The sequence below is a fragment of the Dendrobates tinctorius genome, unplaced genomic scaffold (assembly GCF_039654945.1).
Source record: "Dendrobates tinctorius isolate UK_male_01 unplaced genomic scaffold, ASM3965494v1 ptg000196l, whole genome shotgun sequence".
Classification (NCBI taxonomy): domain Eukaryota; kingdom Metazoa; phylum Chordata; class Amphibia; order Anura; family Dendrobatidae; genus Dendrobates; species Dendrobates tinctorius.
The window spans coordinates 16,712,619-16,731,655 of NW_027361863.1; the positions used below are offsets into that span (position 1 = coordinate 16,712,619).

Below are 19,037 nucleotides of genomic sequence, written 5' to 3' on the forward strand. Positions count from 1 at the left end.
TGGGTGTCAGCTGTGTGGGGGCAGTACCTGGAAGAGAATGGAGGGGTCACTCTCCTGGTGGGTATGAGCTGTGTGGGGACAGCACCTGGTAGAGAATGGAGGGGTCACTCTCCTGGTGGGTGTGAGCTGTGTGGGGGCAGCACCTGGCAGAGAATGGAGGGGGTCACTCTCCTGGTGGGTGTGAGCTGTGTGGGGGCAGCACCTGGTAGAGAATGGAGGGGTCACTCTCCTGGTGGGTGTCAGCTGTGTGGGGGGCAGCACCTGGAAGAGAATGGAGGGGTCACTCTCCTGGTGGGTATGAGCTGTGTGGGGACAGCACCTGGTAGAGAATGGAGGGGTCAGAGCCTCCTGGTGGGTGTGAGCTGTGTGGGGGCATCACCTGGTAGAGAATGGAGGGGTCACTCTCCTGGTGGGTGTCAGCTGTGTGGGGGCAGTACCTGGTAGAGAATGGAGTGGTCACTCTCCTGGTGGGTGTGAGCTGTGTGGGGGCAGCACCTGGTAGAGAATGGAGGGGTCACTCTCCTGGTGGGTGTGAGCTGTGTGGGGGCAGCACCTGGTAGAGAATGGAGGGGTCACTCTCCTGGTGGGTGTCAGCTGGGTGGGGGCAGCACCTGGTAGAGAATGGAGGGGTCACTCTCCTGGTGGGTGTGAGCTGTGTGGGGGCAGCACCTGGTAGAGAATGGAGGGGTCACTCTCCTGGTGGGTGTGAGCTGTGTGGGGGCAGCACCTGGTAGAGAATGGAGTGGTCACTCTCCTGGTGGGTGTCAGCTGTGTGGGGGCAGCACCTGGTAGAGAATGGAGTGGTCACTCTCCTAGTGGGTGTCAGCTGTGTGGGGGCAGCACCTGGTAGAGAATGGAGGGGTCACTCTCCTGGTGGGTGTGAGCTGTGTGGGGGCAGCACCTGGTAGAGAATGGAGGGGTCACTCTCCTGGTGGGTGTGAGCTGTGTGGGGGCAGCACCTGGTAGAGAATGGAGTGGTCACTCTCCTGGTGGGTGTCAGCTGTGTGGGGGCAGCACCTGGTAGAGAATGGAGTGGTCACTCTCCTAGTGGGTGTCAGCTGTGTGGGGGCAGCACCTGGTAGAGAATGGAGGGGTCACTCTCCTGGTGGGTGTCAGCTGTGTGGGGGCAGTACCTGGTAGAGAATGGAGGGGTCACTCTCCTGGTGGGTGTGAGCTGTGTGAGGGCAGCACCTGGTAGAGAATGGAGGGGTCACTCTCCTGGTGGGTGTGAGCTGTGTGGGGGCAGCACCTGGTAGAGAATGGAGGGGCCACTCTCCTGGTGGGTGTGAGCTGTGTGGGGGCAGCACCTGGTAGAGAATGGAGGAGTCACTCTCCTAGTGGGTGTCAGCTGTGTGGGGGCAGCACCTGGTAGAGAATGGAGGGGTCACTCTCCTGGTGGGTGTGAGCTGTGTGGGGGCAGCACCTGGTAGAGAATGGAGGGGTCACTCTCCTGGTGGGTGTCAGCTGTGTGGGGGCAGCACCTGGTAGAGAATGGAGGGGTCACTCTCCTGGTGGGTGTGAGCTGTGTGGGGGCAGCACCTGGTAGAGAATGGAGGGGCCACTCTCCTGGTGGGTGTGAGCTGTGGGGGCAGTACCTGGTAGAGAATGGAGGGGTCACTCTCCTAGTGGGTGTCAGCTGTGTGGGGGCAGCACCTGGTAGAGAATGGAGGGGTCACTCTCCTGGTGGGTGTGAGCTGTGTGAGGGCAGCACCTGGTAGAGAATGGAGGGGTCACTCTCCTGGTGGGTGTGAGCTGTGTGGGGGCAGCACCTGGTAGAGAATGGAGGGGCCACTCTCCTGGTGGGTGTGAGCTGTGTGGGGGCAGCACCTGGTAGAGAATGGAGGGGCCACTCTCCTGGTGGGTGTGAGCTGTGTGGGGGCAGCACCTGGTAGAGAATGGAGGAGTCACTCTCCTAGTGGGTGTCAGCTGTGTGGTGGCAGCACCTGGTAGAGAATGGAGGGGTCACTCTCCTGGTGGGTGTGAGCTGTGTGAGGGCAGCACCTGGTAGAGAATGGAGGGGTCACTCTCCTGGTGGGTGTGAGCTGTGTGGGGGCAGCACCTGGTAGAGAATGGAGGGGCCACTCTCCTGGTGGGTGTGAGCTGTGTGGGGGCAGCACCTGGTAGAGAATGGAGGGGTCACTCTCCTAGTGGGTGTCAGCTGTGTGGGGGCAGCACCTGGTAGAGAATGGAGGGGTCACTCTCCTGGTGGGTGTGAGCTGTGTGAGGGCAGCACCTGGTAGAGAATGGAGGGGTCACTCTCCTGGTGGGTGTGAGCTGTGTGGGGGCAGTACCTGGTAGAGAATGGAGGGGTCACTCTCCTGGTGGGTGTGAGCTGTGTGAGGGCAGCACCTGGTAGAGAATGGAGGGGTCACTCTCCTGGTGGGTGTGAGCTGTGTGGGGGCAGCACCTGGTAGAGAATGGAGGGGTCACTCTCCTGGTGGGTGTGAGCTGTGTGAGGGCAGCACCTGGTAGAGAATGGAGGGGTCACTCTCCTGGTGGGTGTCAGCTGTGTGGGGGCAGCACCTGGTAGAGAATGGAGGGGTCACTCTCCTGGTGGGTGTGAGCTGTGTGAGGGCAGCACCTGGTAGAGAATGGAGGGGTCACTCTCCTGGTGGGTGTGAGCTGTGTGGGGGCAGCACCTGGTAGAGAATGGAGGGGCCACTCTCCTGGTGGGTGTGAGCTGTGTGGGGGCAGCACCTGGTAGAGAATGGAGGAGTCACTCTCCTGGTGGGTGTCAGCTGTTTGGGGGCAGCACCTGGTAGAGAATGGAGGAGTCACTCTCCTGGTGGGTGTGAGCTGTGTGGGGGCAGCACCTGGTAGAGAATGGAGGAGTCACTCTCCTGGTGGGTGTCAGCTGTTTGGGGGCAGCACCTGGTAGAGAATGGAGGGGCCACTCTCCTGGTGGGTGTGAGCTGTGTGGAGGCAGCACCTGGTAGAGAATGTAGGGGTCACTCTCCTGGTGGGTGTCAGCTGTGTGGGGGCAGCACCTGGTAGAGAATAGAGTGGTCACTCTCCTGGTGGGTGTCAGCTGTTTGGGGGCAGCACCTGGTAGAGAATGGAGGGGTCACTCTCCTGGTGGGTGTCAGCTGTGTGGGGGCAGCACCTGGTAGAGAATGGAGGGGTCACTCTCCTGGTGGGTGTCAGCTGTGTGGGGGCAGCACCTGGTAGAGAATGGAGGGGTCACTCTCCTGGTGGGTGTGAGCTGTGTGGGGACAGCACCTGGTAGAGAATGGAGGGGTCACTCTCCTGGTGGGTGTCAGCTGTGTGGGGGCAGCACCTGGTAGAGAATGGAGGGTCACTCTCCTGGTGGGTGTGAGCTGTGTGGGGGTAGCACCTGGTAGAGAATGGAGGGTTCACTCTCCTGGTGGGTGTCAGCTGTGTGGGGGCAGCACCTGGTAGAGAATGGAGTGGTAACTCTCCTGGTGGGTGTGAGCTGTGTGGGGGCAGCACCTGGTAGAGAATGGAGGGGTCACTCTCCTGGTGGGTGTCAGCTGTGTGGGGGCAGCACCTGGTAGAGAATGGAGGGGTCACTCTCCTGGTGGGTGTCAGCTGTGTGGGGGCAGCACCTGGTAGAGAATGGAGGGGTCATTCTCCTGGTGGGTGTCAGCTGTGTGGGGGCAGCACCTGGTAGAGAATGGAGTGGTCACTCTCCTGGTGGGTGTGAGCTGTGTGGGGGCAGCACCTGGTAGAGAATGGAGGGGTCACTCTCCTGGTGGGTGTGAGCTGTGTGGGGGCAGTACCTGGTAGAGAATGGAGGGGTCACTCTCCTGGTGGGTGTGAGCTGTGTGAGGGCAGCACCTGGTAGAGAATGGAGGGGTCACTCTCCTGGTGGGTGTGAGCTGTGTGGGGGCAGCACCTGGTAGAGAATGGAGGGGCCACTCTCCTGGTGGGTGTGAGCTGTGTGGGGGCAGTACCTGGTAGAGAATGGAGGGGTCACTCTCCTAGTGGGTGTCAGCTGTGTGGGGGCAGCACCTGGTAGAGAATGGAGGGGCCACTCTCCTGGTGGGTGTGAGCTGTGTGGGGGCAGCACCTGGTAGAGAATGGAGGGGCCACTCTCCTGGTGGGTGTGAGCTGTGTGAGGGCAGCACCTGGTAGAGAATGGAGGGGTCACTCTCCTGGTGGGTGTGAGCTGTGTGGGGGCAGCACCTGGTAGAGAATGGAGGGGCCACTCTCCTGGTGGGTGTGAGCTGTGTGGGGGCAGCACCTGGTAGAGAATGGAGGGGTCACTCTCCTGGTGGGTGTGAGCTGTGTGAGGGCAGCACCTGGTAGAGAATGGAGGGGTCACTCTCCTGGTGGGTGTGAGCTGTGTGGGGGCAGCACCTGGTAGAGAATGGAGGGGCCACTCTCCTGGTGGGTGTGAGCTGTGTGGGGGCAGCACCTGGTAGAGAATGGAGGGGCCACTCTCCTGGTGGGTGTGAGCTGTGTGGGGGCAGCACCTGGTAGAGAATGGAGGGGTCACTCTCCTAGTGGGTGTCAGCTGTGTGGTGGCAGCACCTGGTAGAGAATGGAGGGGTCACTCTCCTGGTGGGTGTGAGCTGTGTGGGGACAGCACCTGGTAGAGAATGGAGGGGTCACTCTCCTAGTGGGTGTCAGCTGTGTGGTGGCAGCACCTGGTAGAGAATGGAGGGGTCACTCTCCTGGTGGGTGTGAGCTGTGTGAGGGCAGCACCTGGTAGAGAATGGAGGGGTCACTCTCCTGGTGGGTGTGAGCTGTGTGGGGGCAGCACCTGGTAGAGAATGGAGGGGCCACTCTCCTGGTGGGTGTGAGCTGTGTGGGGGCAGTACCTGGTAGAGAATGGAGGGGTCACTCTCCTAGTGGGTGTCAGTTGTGTGGGGGCAGCACCTGGTAGAGAATGGAGGGGTCACTCTCCTGGTGGGTGTGAGCTGTGTGAGGGCAGCACCTGGTAGAGAATGGAGGGGTCACTCTCCTGGTGGGTGTGAGCTGTGTGGGGGCAGCACCTGGTAGAGAATGGAGGGGCCACTCTCCTGGTGGGTGTGAGCTGTGTGGGGGCAGCACCTGGTAGAGAATGGAGGAGTCACTCTCCTGGTGGGTGTCAGCTGTTTGGGGGCAGCACCTGGTAGAGAATGGAGGAGTCACTCTCCTGGTGGGTGTGAGCTGTGTGGGGGCAGCACCTGGTAGAGAATGGAGGGGCCACTCTCCTGGTGGGTGTGAGCTGTGTGGAGGCAGCACCTGGTAGAGAATGTAGGGGTCACTCTCCTGGTGGGTGTCAGCTGTGTGGGGGCAGCACCTGGTAGAGAATAGAGTGGTCACTCTCCTGGTGTGTGTCAGCTGTTTGGGGGCAGCACCTGGTAGAGAATGGAGGGGTCACTCTCCTGGTGGGTGTCAGCTGTGTGGGGGCAGCACCTGGTAGAGAATGGAGGGGTCACTCTCCTGGTGGGTGTCAGCTGTGTGGGGGCAGCACCTGGTAGAGAATGGAGGGGTCACTCTCCTGGTGGGTGTGAGCTGTGTGGGGACAGCACCTGGTAGAGAATGGAGGGGTCACTCTCCTGGTGGGTGTCAGCTGTGTGGGGGCAGCACCTGGTAGAGAATGGAGGGTCACTCTCCTGGTGGGTGTGAGCTGTGTGGGGGCAGCACCTGGTAGAGAATGGAGGGTTCACTCTCCTGGTGGGTGTCAGCTGTGTGGGGGCAGCACCTGGTAGAGAATGGAGTGGTAACTCTCCTGGTGGGTGTGAGCTGTGTGGGGGCAGCACCTGGTAGAGAATGGAGGGGTCACTCTCCTGGTGGGTGTCAGCTGTGTGGGGCAGCACCTGGTAGAGAATGGAGGGGTCACTCTCCTGGTGGGTGTGAGCTGTGTGGGGGCAGCACCTGGTAGAGAATGGAGTGGTCACTCTCCTGGTGGGTGTGAGCTGTGTGGGGGCAGCACCTGGTAGAGAATGGAGGGGTCACTCTCCTGGTGGGTGTGAGCTGTGTGGGGGCAGTACCTGGTAGAGAATGGAGGGGTCACTCTCCTGGTGGGTGTGAGCTGTGTGGGGGCAGCACCTGGTAGAGAATGGAGGGGTCACTCTCCTGGTGGGTGTCAGCTGTGTGGGGGCAGCACCTGGTAGAGAATGGAGGGGTCACTCTCCTGGTGGGTGTGAGCTGTGTGGGGGCAGCACCTGGTAGAGAATGGAGGGGTCACTCTCCTGGTGGGTGTCAGCTGTGTGGGGGCAGCACCTGGTAGAGAATGGAGGGGTCACTCTCCTGGTGGGTGTGAGCTGTGTGGGGGCAGCACCTGGTAGAGAATGGAGGGGTCACTCTCCTGGTGGGTGTCAGCTGTTTGGGGGCAGCACCTGGTAGAGAATAGAGGGGCCACTCTCCTGGTGGGTGTGAGCTGTGTGGGGGCAGCACCTGGTAGAGAATGGAGGGGTCACTCTCCTGGTGGGTGTGAGCTGTGTGGGGGCAGCACCTGATAGAGAATGGAGGGGTCACTTTCCTGGTGGGTGTGAGCTGTGTGGGGGCAGCACCTGATAGAGAATGGAGGGGTCACTCTCCTGGTGGGTGTCAGCTGTTTGGGAGCAGCACCTGGTAGAGAATCGAGGGGTCACACTCCTGGTGGGTGTGAGCTGTGTGGGGGCAGCACCTGGTAGAGAATGGAGGGGTCACTCTCCTGGTGGGTGTCAGCTGTTTGGGAGCAGCACCTGGTAGAGAATCGAGGGGTCACACTCCTGGTGGGTGTGAGCTGTGTGGGGGCAGCACCTGATAGAGAATGGAGGGGTCACTCTCCTGGTGGGTGTCAGCTGTCTGGGAGCAGCACCTGGTAGAGAATCGAGGGGTCACACTCCTGGTGGGTGTGAGCTGTGTGGGGGCAGCACCTGATAGAGAATGGAGGGGTCACTCTCCTGGTGGGTGTCAGCTGTTTGGGGGCACTACCTGGTAGAGAATGGAGGGGTCACTCTCCTGGTGGGTGTCAGGTGTTTGGGGGCACTACCTGGTAGAGAATGGAGGGGTCACTCTCCTGGTGGGTGTCAGGTGTGTGGGGGCAGTACCTGGTAGAGAATGGAGGGGTCACTCTCCTGGTGGGTGTCAGGTGTTTGGGGGCAGTACCTGGTAGAGAATTGAGGGGTCACTCTCCAGGTGGGTGAGCTGTGTGGGGGCAGCACCTGGTCCTCCATAGTGTATGTGGAGTGCACTGCACAAGGCTGTAGAGGCCGGAGACAGCACATAGGACACGAGTGGCAGCACAGCTTTATTGTATATGTATGGTGGGGGGCATGCAGCAGTGACGCCTAGCAACAGCGCCCCCCAAAAAGGGGGACAGACAAAATGGCGGCAGCGACACTTCCGGGTCGCCGGACTGGTCAGTCAGTCGCAGAGAAGCCGCCGCCTGCACTTCCGGGTCCCGCTGATATTTACCTTCCGGGGCGCGGGGAGAGGTAACTATGTGGCAGGTGGTGAAATGTGCGCGCTGACCCTGGAGTCACAGTGTGAACGGCGCCGAGACCCGAGCACCGCGGTCACTGCCGACAACATCTGTCCCCTGTGTGTATGGAGACGTCTGTGTCTGTCACATGTACAGAGACTCCAGGTGTATAGGGTGCAGGTCACCTCACATCAGGGCTATAGAGGCACACGGTGTGGAGGCACCTAATACCTCAGTATTCACCACATATCTGTCAGCTATTTGTCTATATTATCTTTCTGATATCTATCAGTTATCTATTATCTATCAGTTATCTATTATCTATCAGTTATCTATTATCTATCAGTTATCTATTATCTATCATCTATCTGTTATCTATCTATCTGTATTCTATCTATTTATCTATCTGATACAAAATGGAGGCAGCACACCGGTTAAAGGTGAATAAAGTGCTTATTTAATAGCCCGCCGTGGCGAGGCTTCGTCTGCAGCCTGTGAGCCTCTCTCTCATCTATCTGCGGTGTGTGATTGTCGGCAGATTCCTCCTGTGAAGCCTCATGAATGAGCGCAGCGCCCCGCAGTGTAGGAGCGACATCGCGGTGCCGTGTGCCGTCTTATGTTACTTCTTTTACTGCATCAGGGTTTGGAAACCATTAATAGAAGTGAGCTGCTCCTTCTCTGGGCGACTGCCAGGAGGCCGCCTGCTCGCTACATGCACAGTATAGAGTAAAAGACACCAGTGATGTCGCCGCCAAAAGAACAGCAGCGAAGTCACCTGAGGAAAATGACTGCTGGTATTTTTCCTGAAGCGGCGCCACCTGGGAAAATCCTGCAACTGAGTCGGCATCTCAGGCCATGTGCAAACATTGAGTATTTGTAAGCCAAAACCAGGAGAGGAACAATCAAAGGAAAAGCATAATAGAAACATTTCCACCATTTCTTCATTTTTCGCCCACTCCTGGTTTTGGCTTACAAATACTGGGGTGAAAAACTCACCAAATACTGGATGTGTGCATGTGGCCTTAAAGAAAACTTGTCAGTAGGATCAGTCCTCCTCAGCCACCTATGTGGACATGAAGGTCATAGGGAGCTGAATAAAATGATGCCTTGATATCTGTGATCCGATGTCTTCTTACTGAGAAATCCAAGTTTTTCTTAATATTCAAATTAGGTGTTAAGAGCTATGGGCTGGACGTAGATCTCCCTGAGAATCTGCCTCCAGAGATCATTGTAAATGAGAGGAGGCATTACCAGTGTCAAAAACTGAACTCCTCGTGTTTCCTCCCACCACTAACCTACCTATGCCCGACATTGCTATTTCCATGAGTGGTTCTACTGTTACTCCCCAGCAACATGCCCGCTGTCTTGGGGTCATACTTGATTCCGAGCTTTCCTTTGTCCCCCACATTCGATCACTGGCTCGCTCTTGTTATCTGCACCTCAAAAACATTTCTAGAATTCGACTTTTTCTTACTTTCGACTCTGCAAAACTCTGACTGTTTCTCTTAATCATTCTCTTCTGGACTATTGTAACTCTCTTCTAATCGATCTCCCTCTTACCAAACTCTCCCCTCTCCAATCTGTCCTGAATGCTGCAGCCAGGATCATATTCCTCATCAATCGTTACACCGATGCCTCTACCTTGTGCCAATCATTACACTGGCTACCCATCCACTCCAGAATTCAGTATAAACTTACTACCCTCACCCACAAAGCTCTCCATGGCTCAGCACCACCCTACATCTCCTCCCTTGTTTCAGTATACCACCCTACCCGTGCCCTCCGTTCTGCTGATGACTTGAGGTTAGCATCCTCAATAATCAGAACCTCCCACTCCCGTCTCCAAGACTTTCCATGTGCTGCGACAATTCTTTGGAATGCACTACCCAGGTTCATACGATTATTCCCCAATCCCCGCAGTTTAAACCCCTTTATCCCCAACCACTGTCCCTTTATGAGGTAATAACTCTGGAACGCTTCCATGGATCCCAGTGATTCTAACATTGTTTTCTCGTGACATATTGTACTTCATGTTAGTGGTAAAATTTCATTCATGTAACTTGCGTTTATTTGTGAAAAAAATGGAAATTTGGCGAAAATTTTGAAAATGTTGCAATTTTCCAACTTTGAATTTTTATTTCAGTTAAATCACAGAGATATGGCACACAAAAAATTAATAAGTAACATTTCCCACATGTCTACTTTACATCAGCACAATTTTGGAACCAAAATTAGTTTTTGTTAGGAAGTTATAAGGGTTAAAAGTTACACCACCGGTTTCTCGTTTTTACAACACCATTTTTTTTAGGAACCACATCACATTTGAAGCCACTTTGAGGGGTCTATATAATAGATAATACACAAAAGTGACACCATTCTAAAAACTGCACCCCTCAAGGTGCTCAGAACCACATTCGATATGTTTATTAACCATTCAGGTGTTTAATGTTTAAAAAAAAAAATGAACATTTAACTTTTTTTTCACAAAAAAATTACTTCAGGTCAATTTTTTTTATTTTCCCAAAGGTAACTGGAGAAATTGGACTGCAAAAGTTATTGTGCAATTTGTCCTGAGTACGCTGACACCTGATATGTGGGGGGAACCACTGTTTCAGTGCATGGCAGAGCTCGGAAGGGGAGGAGCGCCGTTTGACTTTTTCAATGGAAAATTGGCTGGAATTGGGATGGGGCGCCATGTCACGTTTGGAGAGCCCCTGATGTACCTAAACAGTGGAAACCTCCCGCAAGGGACCCCATTTTGGAAACTAGACCCCCTAATGAGCTTATCTAGATGTGTGGTGAGAACTTTGAACCCCCAAGGGCTTCACAGAAACAGTAAGGGGAAGGTGAGAGGAGGAGAAACCGGCAAAAGATACAGTAAAGGAGCGGTCGGAGAAATAGGAGGAGAACCACGAGAGAACGGTGTCTTTGAGGCCAATGGAACGGAGCATAGTGAGGAGGAGCTGATGATCCACAGTGTCGAGTGCTGCAGAGAGATCCAAGAGAATTAGCATGGAGTAATGACCATTTGATTTAGCTGTTAGCAGATCATTACAGACTTTACACTCCACTGAAACTGCCCTCACTAAAGAGCGGAAACCGGACTGGAGAGGGTCGAGAACAGAGTTTTCTGAGAGATAGCGGATAAGACGGGAGTGGACCAGGCGTTCCAGGAGTTTAGAGATGAAGGGAAGATTATAGACAGGTCTATAGTTAGCGGCACAGTTTTGGTCGAGGGATGGTTTTTTAAGTAGTGGATGTATGATGGCATGCTTAAATGAGGAGGGAAAAATAGCAGAAGAGAGAGAGAGAGGTTAAATATTTTAGTTAGGTGAGGGGTGACAGCAGGGGAAAGGGACTGGAGGAGATGTGACGGAAATGGGTCACTGGTGCAAGTGGTTGGGCGAGAAGATGCAAGGAGCCTGCTTACTTCTTCTTCTGTGACTGGTTCAGAATCAGAGAGTGAGCTAGATGCAGTGGGGGAGGGAGGACAGTGCATGGTATGAGGGGATTGGGAGATAATTTCCTGTCGAATCTGGTAAATTTTTTCTTTGAAGTAATTGGCCAGATCGTCAGCTCGAAGCTCCATGGTTGGGGCCTGTACTCTTGGATTGAGTAGAGAATGAAAAGTGTCAAAGAGACGTTTCGGGTTATTGGACAGTGAGGTGATGAGGGTGTTGAAATAGGTTTGTTTGGAGAGGTGAAGGGCAGTGTTGTATGTTCTAAGCATAAACTTATAATGGATGAAATCTTCGTGTAGATTGGATTTTCTCCACAGATGTTCGGCACACCTGGAGCACCGCTGCAGGAAACGTGTTTGCAGGGTGTGCCAGGGTTGTCGCCGTCTGTGTTGTGGTGTTCTATGTATAGGGGGTGCAAATTCATCCAGGGCACTTTGAAGTGTTTCATTGTAATGCTTCAGTGCAGAATCAGAACATGAGAGGGAGGAGATAGGGGCCAATAAAGACTGCAAGTTCTTCATAAGTTTCTGGGTGTTAATGGCCTGTATGTCTCTATAAGTCTGCACAGTGGGGGTGACCTGAGCAGCCTGGCAGTTCTTGATAGAGAATGAAAGAAGGTTGTGGTCAGAGAGCGGGAGAGGGGAGTTTGCAAAATCATCCACTGCACAAAGCCGAGAGAAGACCAAGTCGAGGGAGTTACTGTCTTCGTGCGATGGAGAATTAGTAAGCTGCAAAAGGCCAAACGAGGAGGTTAGAGATAAAAGGTGAGTAGCAGATGGGGAGAGGGGAAGAGCAATGGGGATGTTGAAATCTCCCATGATGAGGGTAGGGGTGTCACAGGAGAGAAAATGTGGAAGCCAAGTGGCAAAATGATCCAGGAACTGATGGGAGGGGCCGGGAGGACGATATACCACCGCCACTCGCATGGAGAAGGGGGTGTAGAGTCTGACAGCATGGACCTCAAAAGAAGGGAAGACTAGTGAGGGTAGTTGAGGGATAACCTGAAATGTACATTTTGGTGATAGGAGCAGACCAACGCCTCCACCTGCTCTATTGTCTGATCTTGGGGTATGAGAGAAGTGTAGCCCCCCCCCCGTATGAAAAAGCAGCAGCAGCGGTAGTGTCTGGCTGCTGGATCCAGGTTTCAGTAAGAGCCAGAAGGTTAAGAGAATTAGAAAGGAAAAAGTCATGAGTGAAGGAGAGTTTGTTACACACTGAGCGAGAATTCCAAAATGCACAATTAAGAGAGACTGATGGCATGCAGGGAATATTAATAAGATTAGAGGGGTTTCTGAGTGTAGCAGTTGGGGGGGTTTGACTTTCTATAACATGGGGGACCAGGGTGGGGAGCAATGTCTCCAGCGACTAGGAGAAGGAGGATAGAAAGAGTGAGCAGATGGTTAAGTGATTTGTGAGAGCGTCTCTGATGTTGAATGGTGGGACTGACTGGATCTGTGCAATTTAACAATGTGAAAAGAGCGTGAGTGCTATACATAGGAGAGGAAAGGAGCGAGGGGCCGATATGGATGGAGTGTAGAGAGTTAATGCCAGGGCGGTGGATGTGTGTGAATGCAGCGGCCAGGATATAAATTACACAAATGCATATGGTATATATTTGATGTACTCCAAATGTACAGGGAGTAGATGTATATAAATGTCTTACCTGTCTCCTGCCCTGTCTAACTGCCATGTTATAACTGCCAGTAGTACTTTGATACATGTACTTCGATTACATGTGCATAAATGCTCCCCCTAGCTATGTCTGAATATATAGGAGGTTAAGGCTAAGATTTTTTTTTTTGCTCTCTCTCTTCTCGTTAATCAGTCGCACTAAATTGAGACACCAGGACCCAATAAAATGTTGTGGTCAAATAAACACATGTCCAGCACTACATGGATCATAAAGCACTATGAAAAGTTTCTTGACCTCACAACATAAGGGGACAAGCAGAGTAAGTTGAAAAAACTATATACCAGATATAAGCTTGCATAGTTGAAAACACATAGATAGCATTCAGGATTAACTGCTTGCTGACAATGAATGGAGACACAGGAGTGGATTCAGAGCAGAGATTGGAAAAGCTGGTTACCAGATATAAGCTTGCATAGTTCTTAAGCTTTTCTGCAGCAGAAACGCTTGTCTAAAAGCGCTGCAGAAACGCTTAAAAAACGCTACGTGGGCACACAGCCTAAAGGTATTAACTAGTGGGACAGTTTTATAGGGCGGATCGTTACGGATGCGGCAATACTAAATATGTGTACTTTTATTGTTTTTGTTTTTTTACAAATAAAATAATTTATTGGGAATATTTTTTTTATTTATTTTGGAATTTTTAAAAAATTATTTTTACACTTGATTTTTTTTTTTTACTTTATTTTATTGTCACAGGGGGGACGTCACTGTAAAGCTTTAGATCGCTGATCTGACATGTTGCAGTGCACTGTGTCAGATCAGCAATTTGACAGGCGCTGCATAGGGTTCTCAGCGCCTGCTCTCAGCAGGCACTGAGAAAGCCGCCTCCCTGCAGGACCCCGAAGGCCCCCGCGGCCATGCTGGTTCTGGGGGTCTGCAGGGAGGAGGTCCTTGGAACAGCGCAATCACATCGCTCTGTTCCAAGGGTCTCAGGGAAGCACAAAGGGAGCCCCCTCCCTACCCGTTGCTTCCCTGTGCCCTCAGTACACTGCGATCATGTTTGATCGCAGTGTGCGCCAGGTGTTAACGTTCCGAGGGCGGTCCGTGACCGCCCCTGGCACATAGTGCCGAGTGTCAGCTGTGATAATCAGTTGACACCCGGCCGCAATCAGCGGCGCTCACCCCATGAGCGCATCTGATCACGATGACGTACGATCCCGTCCACAATCATACGGGCCCAGGTCCCGTAGATGGGATAGTACGTCACATGTCAGAAAGGGGTTAAGCGTGCCCTAAAAACGTATTTGTTCAACTCATTAGCCTAATTATCCCTGTGTGGCTCATTCAAATGCTTTATGCATGTAATAGCCCTCTGTGTCTGTACTGTTACATATTTAAGACTGTTAACTGGTTCATGCAGCAACAGGAACACCCGATTCTTACCCTATGGCTGGTCCGAACAATGAAAGCAACTGTTATCATCCACTTTTCGGGTCTCCCCTCTTTCCTCATAGACTGTAAGCTTGCGAGCAGGGCCCTCATTCCTCTTGGTATCTGTTATAATCTATGTGATTATTGTTATGCTGTAATGTCTATTGTCTGTACAAGTCTCCTCTGAAATGTAAAGTGCTGCGAAATATGTTGGCGCTATAGAAATAAAATTATTATTATCAGAAGATCATACATGTCTCATACTGGTAACGCCCTTTTTATTTATAATAGTCTCTGGAGGCAGAACCTCAGCAAGATCTATGTCCGGCCCATAGATCTTAACAGATCATTTACATATTAAGAAAAACGAGGATTTCTTTGGAATAAATCATCTGATCACAGTTATCAAGATATCGTTTTATTCAGCTTTCTATGACCTACATGCCCATACAGACGGCTGAGGAGGGTTGATCCTACTGACAGGTTCCCTTTAGAGACTTCCTATTCACATATCCCAATACAGGTGTGATCCGAGCTTCATCCCCGTCGGGCTCCTCACCATTACCAGTCTCCTCGTATTGCCGGTAGTAAGAGGCGAGTCCACTCAAACCTTCTTGGTCATAAATGCATAATCACTGAGAGAATCAATTCTATAAATGAGGTTGCCAGTTCCCCGAGGGCGGGCCGATCCTCCATCACTCCCGGGCTGGCTCCACCCCAGTGGGCTTGTATGACATCAGTGCCACTATATCGCTGATATCAGCAGTTGGGTCAGTGTGGGAGGGGAACAATGTGGAGAATCGATACCGTTGCCAGGAGTCGTCCCGCCCCCAGTGCACCTGCAGCCTCATTTACATAAATATTTTGTTTTCACAGTGATTTTCTCAGACTCTGCTACCTAAACACTAAAAGTAGGCAACGTCGTTAAAGGGATACTTTGCATCTTTTTTTAGTTGTTTGTTTAAACCCCCCCATCAAAAATAGCAGTTAAAGCTGCATTGAATCGTCCAGTGTCAACGTGGCCCTAGTAAAGCTATTTGTACATAAAATGATTTATTGCTGGACCTGTGTTCATACACATTAACTGGTGTTAAAATGAAGCACTGCGGTGTAAAGCATAGGGGACAAAACCCCTGCCATAGTCATTCATGTGTGCAGCCCTGTGTAATTTCCTCCAGTCATCTGTGTACTGTCCCAGTCATTCTCCATTGTCTACTACAATTTTTATTCCTCGCAATCTTCTCCTAGGATCGCGATGGCCGCTCTTGAGCTCCGAAAACTACGTAAGAAGCTTAGACAGATCGAGACCTTAGAGCATCTTCCCCGGGAGCTGACCCCCAGCGAGAGCACAAAGGTGACGTCTTCTCTCCTAGACCTGCCCTTCACCTGCCACCCACTTCCACAGCTCTCTGCCCCATCCTCTGCTTTATTTTCTGCCCCATCCTCTGACTCATCCTCTGCTCCAACCTCTGCTCCATCCTCTGCTCCATTCTCTTCCTCATCCTCTGCCCCATCCTGTGCCTCATCCTCTGACTCATCCTCTGCCCCATCCTGTGCCCCATCCTGTGCCCCATTCTCTTCCTCATCCTCTGCCCCATCCTGTGCCTCATCCTATGCCCCATCCTGTGCCCCATCCTCTGCCCCATCCTCTGACTCATTCACTTCCCCATCCTGTGCCCCACCCTCTGCTCCATTCTCTTCCTCATCCTCTGCTCGATTACTCCAGTTTTTTGATCTTCCAGCAGTTCCTGGGCCATACATAGTCACATAGGGCGCGGCTGACATTATTGTTGACCACTTGAGGTTTAGTCAGTGCAGAAGAGCCTGCAGGCTGTGGCAGCAGAACAAGTAGCCGCTAACCCCTTACTCCATTTATTCTACTTTTGGGGTCTGGAGAGACCCCATAGCATGTGTGATGCAGTGACCCCTGTGACAGCTAGGGGGGCGCTGTATGGCCTTCCCAGGACATGCATGCAGGCGTTTCCTTTATTGTGATGGGAAAATGATGAGCGGCAGGGTTGTGAATGGCCGATATGTGCCTTGTGGTGGAAGCTTGAGCGTGTGTTGATCAGCAGATAATACTGCTGAGGGTTTGTTCCTGTGTATTGGGAAAGCTTCCAGGTGACTTGGTGAGATGGGTGGGACCAGTCACCTACAAACCCACCCAGGGGTGTGTGTCTGAACGCCCAGGATAAAGCCTGTGTGTGTGGCCGTGTGAAATAGGACCTTTAGTGAGGTCATAACCATGTGATCCATACCTCACTGGTGGGTGTGGTTATGGACCATATAATGTGCCTGAGGTCTGGTCACATGGGGAGAGTGTATGGACCTGATTTGTTCATGTGGAAGGTCCTGGAAGGCCTATGTGTTGGAAGGTGTGCTACCTCCCTGAAGAGCACATGGAGGCTTTGGACCTGGTGGCCTGTGTGTTGGACGGTTCCAAGTGGGGACAGAAGTCCTGAACAGCACACAGAGAGGCCGTGTTTCCAGAGTCAGTGACGGCTCTGCATTGGGAAGCTACTGCCCGGCTGAGGATCTGAAACTGTTAGGCGGCCTAGTGAGCAAGGTGTTGTCTGGGATGGTGATCCCAGTTCGGCAGCTTCCCTGACAAACGTGAGTGATACTGACCGAGGTCAGAAAGAGACTGGGTTCAGACTATGGAGCCGGCATCTGGAGCAGGAGCTCCTAAGAGGTAACCCCGGACAGGGGGAAATAACTGTGTTGAGGCTATAGAGCCTGTTTACTGGACATGGCACAGCCTGTGTGGCCACAGGGCTGAGGGAGCGGAGCCCTAATATGAACACTGACCTGTCTGATGTAAGACTGTTGCCGTTTATCGTTTCTGCTGTATAATAAACCACATAGACTGTTTAAGTTGGAAAGTGTTCCTGTGTGCATCAATATCGCAGCCAAGTGAGTGTTCCCCAACGCACTCTGTGAGCGCTACCTTACACATAATAAACGTCTTTTGGGGGCACTTTTCATTTGCACCGAATTACCCAATTGAGTGAATCTACCCAAGACGAATTTTGCGAGTTTTGCTCATCTCCAGTCATTTCCCATGACTAATCTTATTAAAAGGGGTTGAATGAGACTTAGATATTATTTTTTACCCAACGATCCGCTGGTGCTGCACAATCCGGAACAGCACAGCTTTGTGCACCGTGTAGCGGCCGTTCTTTGTTCTGCCACTCAGGTCACATTCACTTCAATAGGCGCTGAGCTGCAGTACCGAGAAAAGCCACTACACGGTGTGTGGTGCTGTGCTGTCCTGGCTCTGTACCCTTTGTACTTCTAAGGGCCACGGCACCAGCTTTTCAGAAGTTCGGTTGGTGCCAAGATTTGGACCCCGACTAATCAGATGTTGATGACCTACGTCCTCACTATCTCCATCCTGGACAACCCCTTTAACAGGAGCCTTCCTCTTAATAAATTTGGTGCGTTTTTTGGCATCCCGTGTGTCACAAACCAAAATCGACACCAGTTATTAGGTATTAGCAATGGCCCCTTCCTGTATTTAGGTTGCCCGAAAACACGAGCTGCGGAGACTTTTAGAGGAATTGTTATCTCAGATCATTGAGGAGGAGAAGCCCAAGGAGGAAGACGTGGAGACGAGTGAAGAGTGCAGGTACGTCGGGGGTAAGGTCTCGTCATCCAGAATGAGGGTCACATTAGTCAGCGAGGGTCTGAGGATCCGGGCAACTTTAAGTCCAGTGTCAGTCTCCAACTATCCCATAAGGAGACATATGTCTGCAGTAAGCGCCCTCTAGTGGTGTCTGCTGGCTGTCACATTTTTATTAAAGGGGTAAACATTTTGGTCAGACCCTCAGTGATCCCCAAAATGGGGACTTTGGAACTGAGGATGATTCTCTGCAGAGCCACGTATGAATGGAACAGTTCTGCATGAAAACACTGAGTACATCGCTCCGCTATCTCCGATAGTCATACAGAGCATGGAGTGAGCATGTGCACCTCCGCGTCGTTCAGACGGCTCTGCAGATCCAGATACCGTTTTTGGGATCGCTGAGGGTCCCATTGGTTAGACCCCAGTGATCAGTAAGTTACCTCCTGTCCATTCCTTTAATTTCAGACGTTTTCCCATCGTAGACAATTGGGACATATCCCATAAATGTCTTTTAGCTGCCCACCTGTTTCCATAACCCATTTAAACACTCCCCATTCATTATCTGCCAGTGGCCATCTCCCCAGGCAGGACCCCCCCCCCATCTCCGATCTAGGACCCACATCTATGGCATATCCCTTTGGCGCCATGGTTGTATGTGGGGACGTAGAAGGTTTGGAGCTCTGTATCAGATTATTCGTTCTCTGAGCCCTATAAAGATAAATTAAGAAGTGAGTCAGCCCTGATTACGGGATCCAGCAGCCATGTAATGATAACGGGGGGATATTTCCGGTATCGGTGACTCTGGTGCGTGCTGTCGGCAGGCCATAATAATTTTGCATGTGGACTGGGAATTGTTACCAGCCTGTGCCTCCCGCTTTATATGGAATCCGGCGTTGATTCCCTTCATTAGCGCAGATAGGGGCTCGTGCCAGACAGCTGCTTCCTCCATATTACCGCTGTGGAGAAGCTGCAGCGTGAAGTCGCAGTGACGTCCATCACTACGACTGTCACTGTAATCACATCAGGCGGTTTGTGGGCGCCATTAACTCCAGAAGGGACAAGAAAAGATCCCGTGGGAATCCCATTCTTTTTGGTTGTGGTTCTAGTTCATGGATGATACATACATGCACAGCTCTTGTTTTCTTCAGCTCTTGCAGAGACACTTCATTCTCCTTGGATCCTGACCCTGATATTCTGCCGACCCCTGAACCAGCCGCAGCTTTTCAGCGGAAAAAGCACAAAACGGTCTCACAAGTACAGACAGCACCTACAGATGAGACGCCGGCCCCCTCGAGACCTACAGGTTTGTTAAATATTCAGTTAAAGGAGTTGTACGTCTTCTGCCAAGTTGTTAAAAACTGTATTCAGCTTTCTCAGTTGTATCTGTACCTGGGAAAGCTGGGTGCTAATATGGCCGCCATTACAGCCCTGTACATTGGGTAGCACTGTGTCTGGCACTGCTGCCCAGTCTTATTCATGGGAGTAGGACCTGGTTGCAGCCACTGCTACATGTACAGTACTGTGCCT

At 52.3% G+C, this 19,037-nt stretch overlaps 1 protein-coding gene across 4 annotated transcripts in view; it reads left to right on the forward strand.

The window, feature by feature from the left end:
- LOC141056225 (uncharacterized) overlaps positions 1–19,037 on the forward strand; it is a 97,660-nt gene that overhangs the window by 51,604 nt on the left and 27,019 nt on the right. For 2 of the 4 annotated variants that reach the window (XR_012221598.1, XM_073552950.1), the window contains exons 1-4: positions 7,219–7,373; positions 15,134–15,239; positions 17,407–17,513; positions 18,659–18,813. Coding sequence is in view for 3 of the 4 variants with exons in the window: in XM_073552950.1 (XP_073409051.1) it covers positions 7,264–7,373; positions 15,134–15,239; positions 17,407–17,513; positions 18,659–18,813 (478 nt within the window). In the remaining variant the exon portion in view is untranslated. Of the gene's footprint in view, positions 1–7,217; positions 7,374–15,133; positions 15,240–17,406; positions 17,514–18,658; positions 18,814–19,037 lie in introns of those variants that run through there. The other 2 variants (XM_073552949.1, XM_073552951.1) reach the window with 2 other exon arrangements.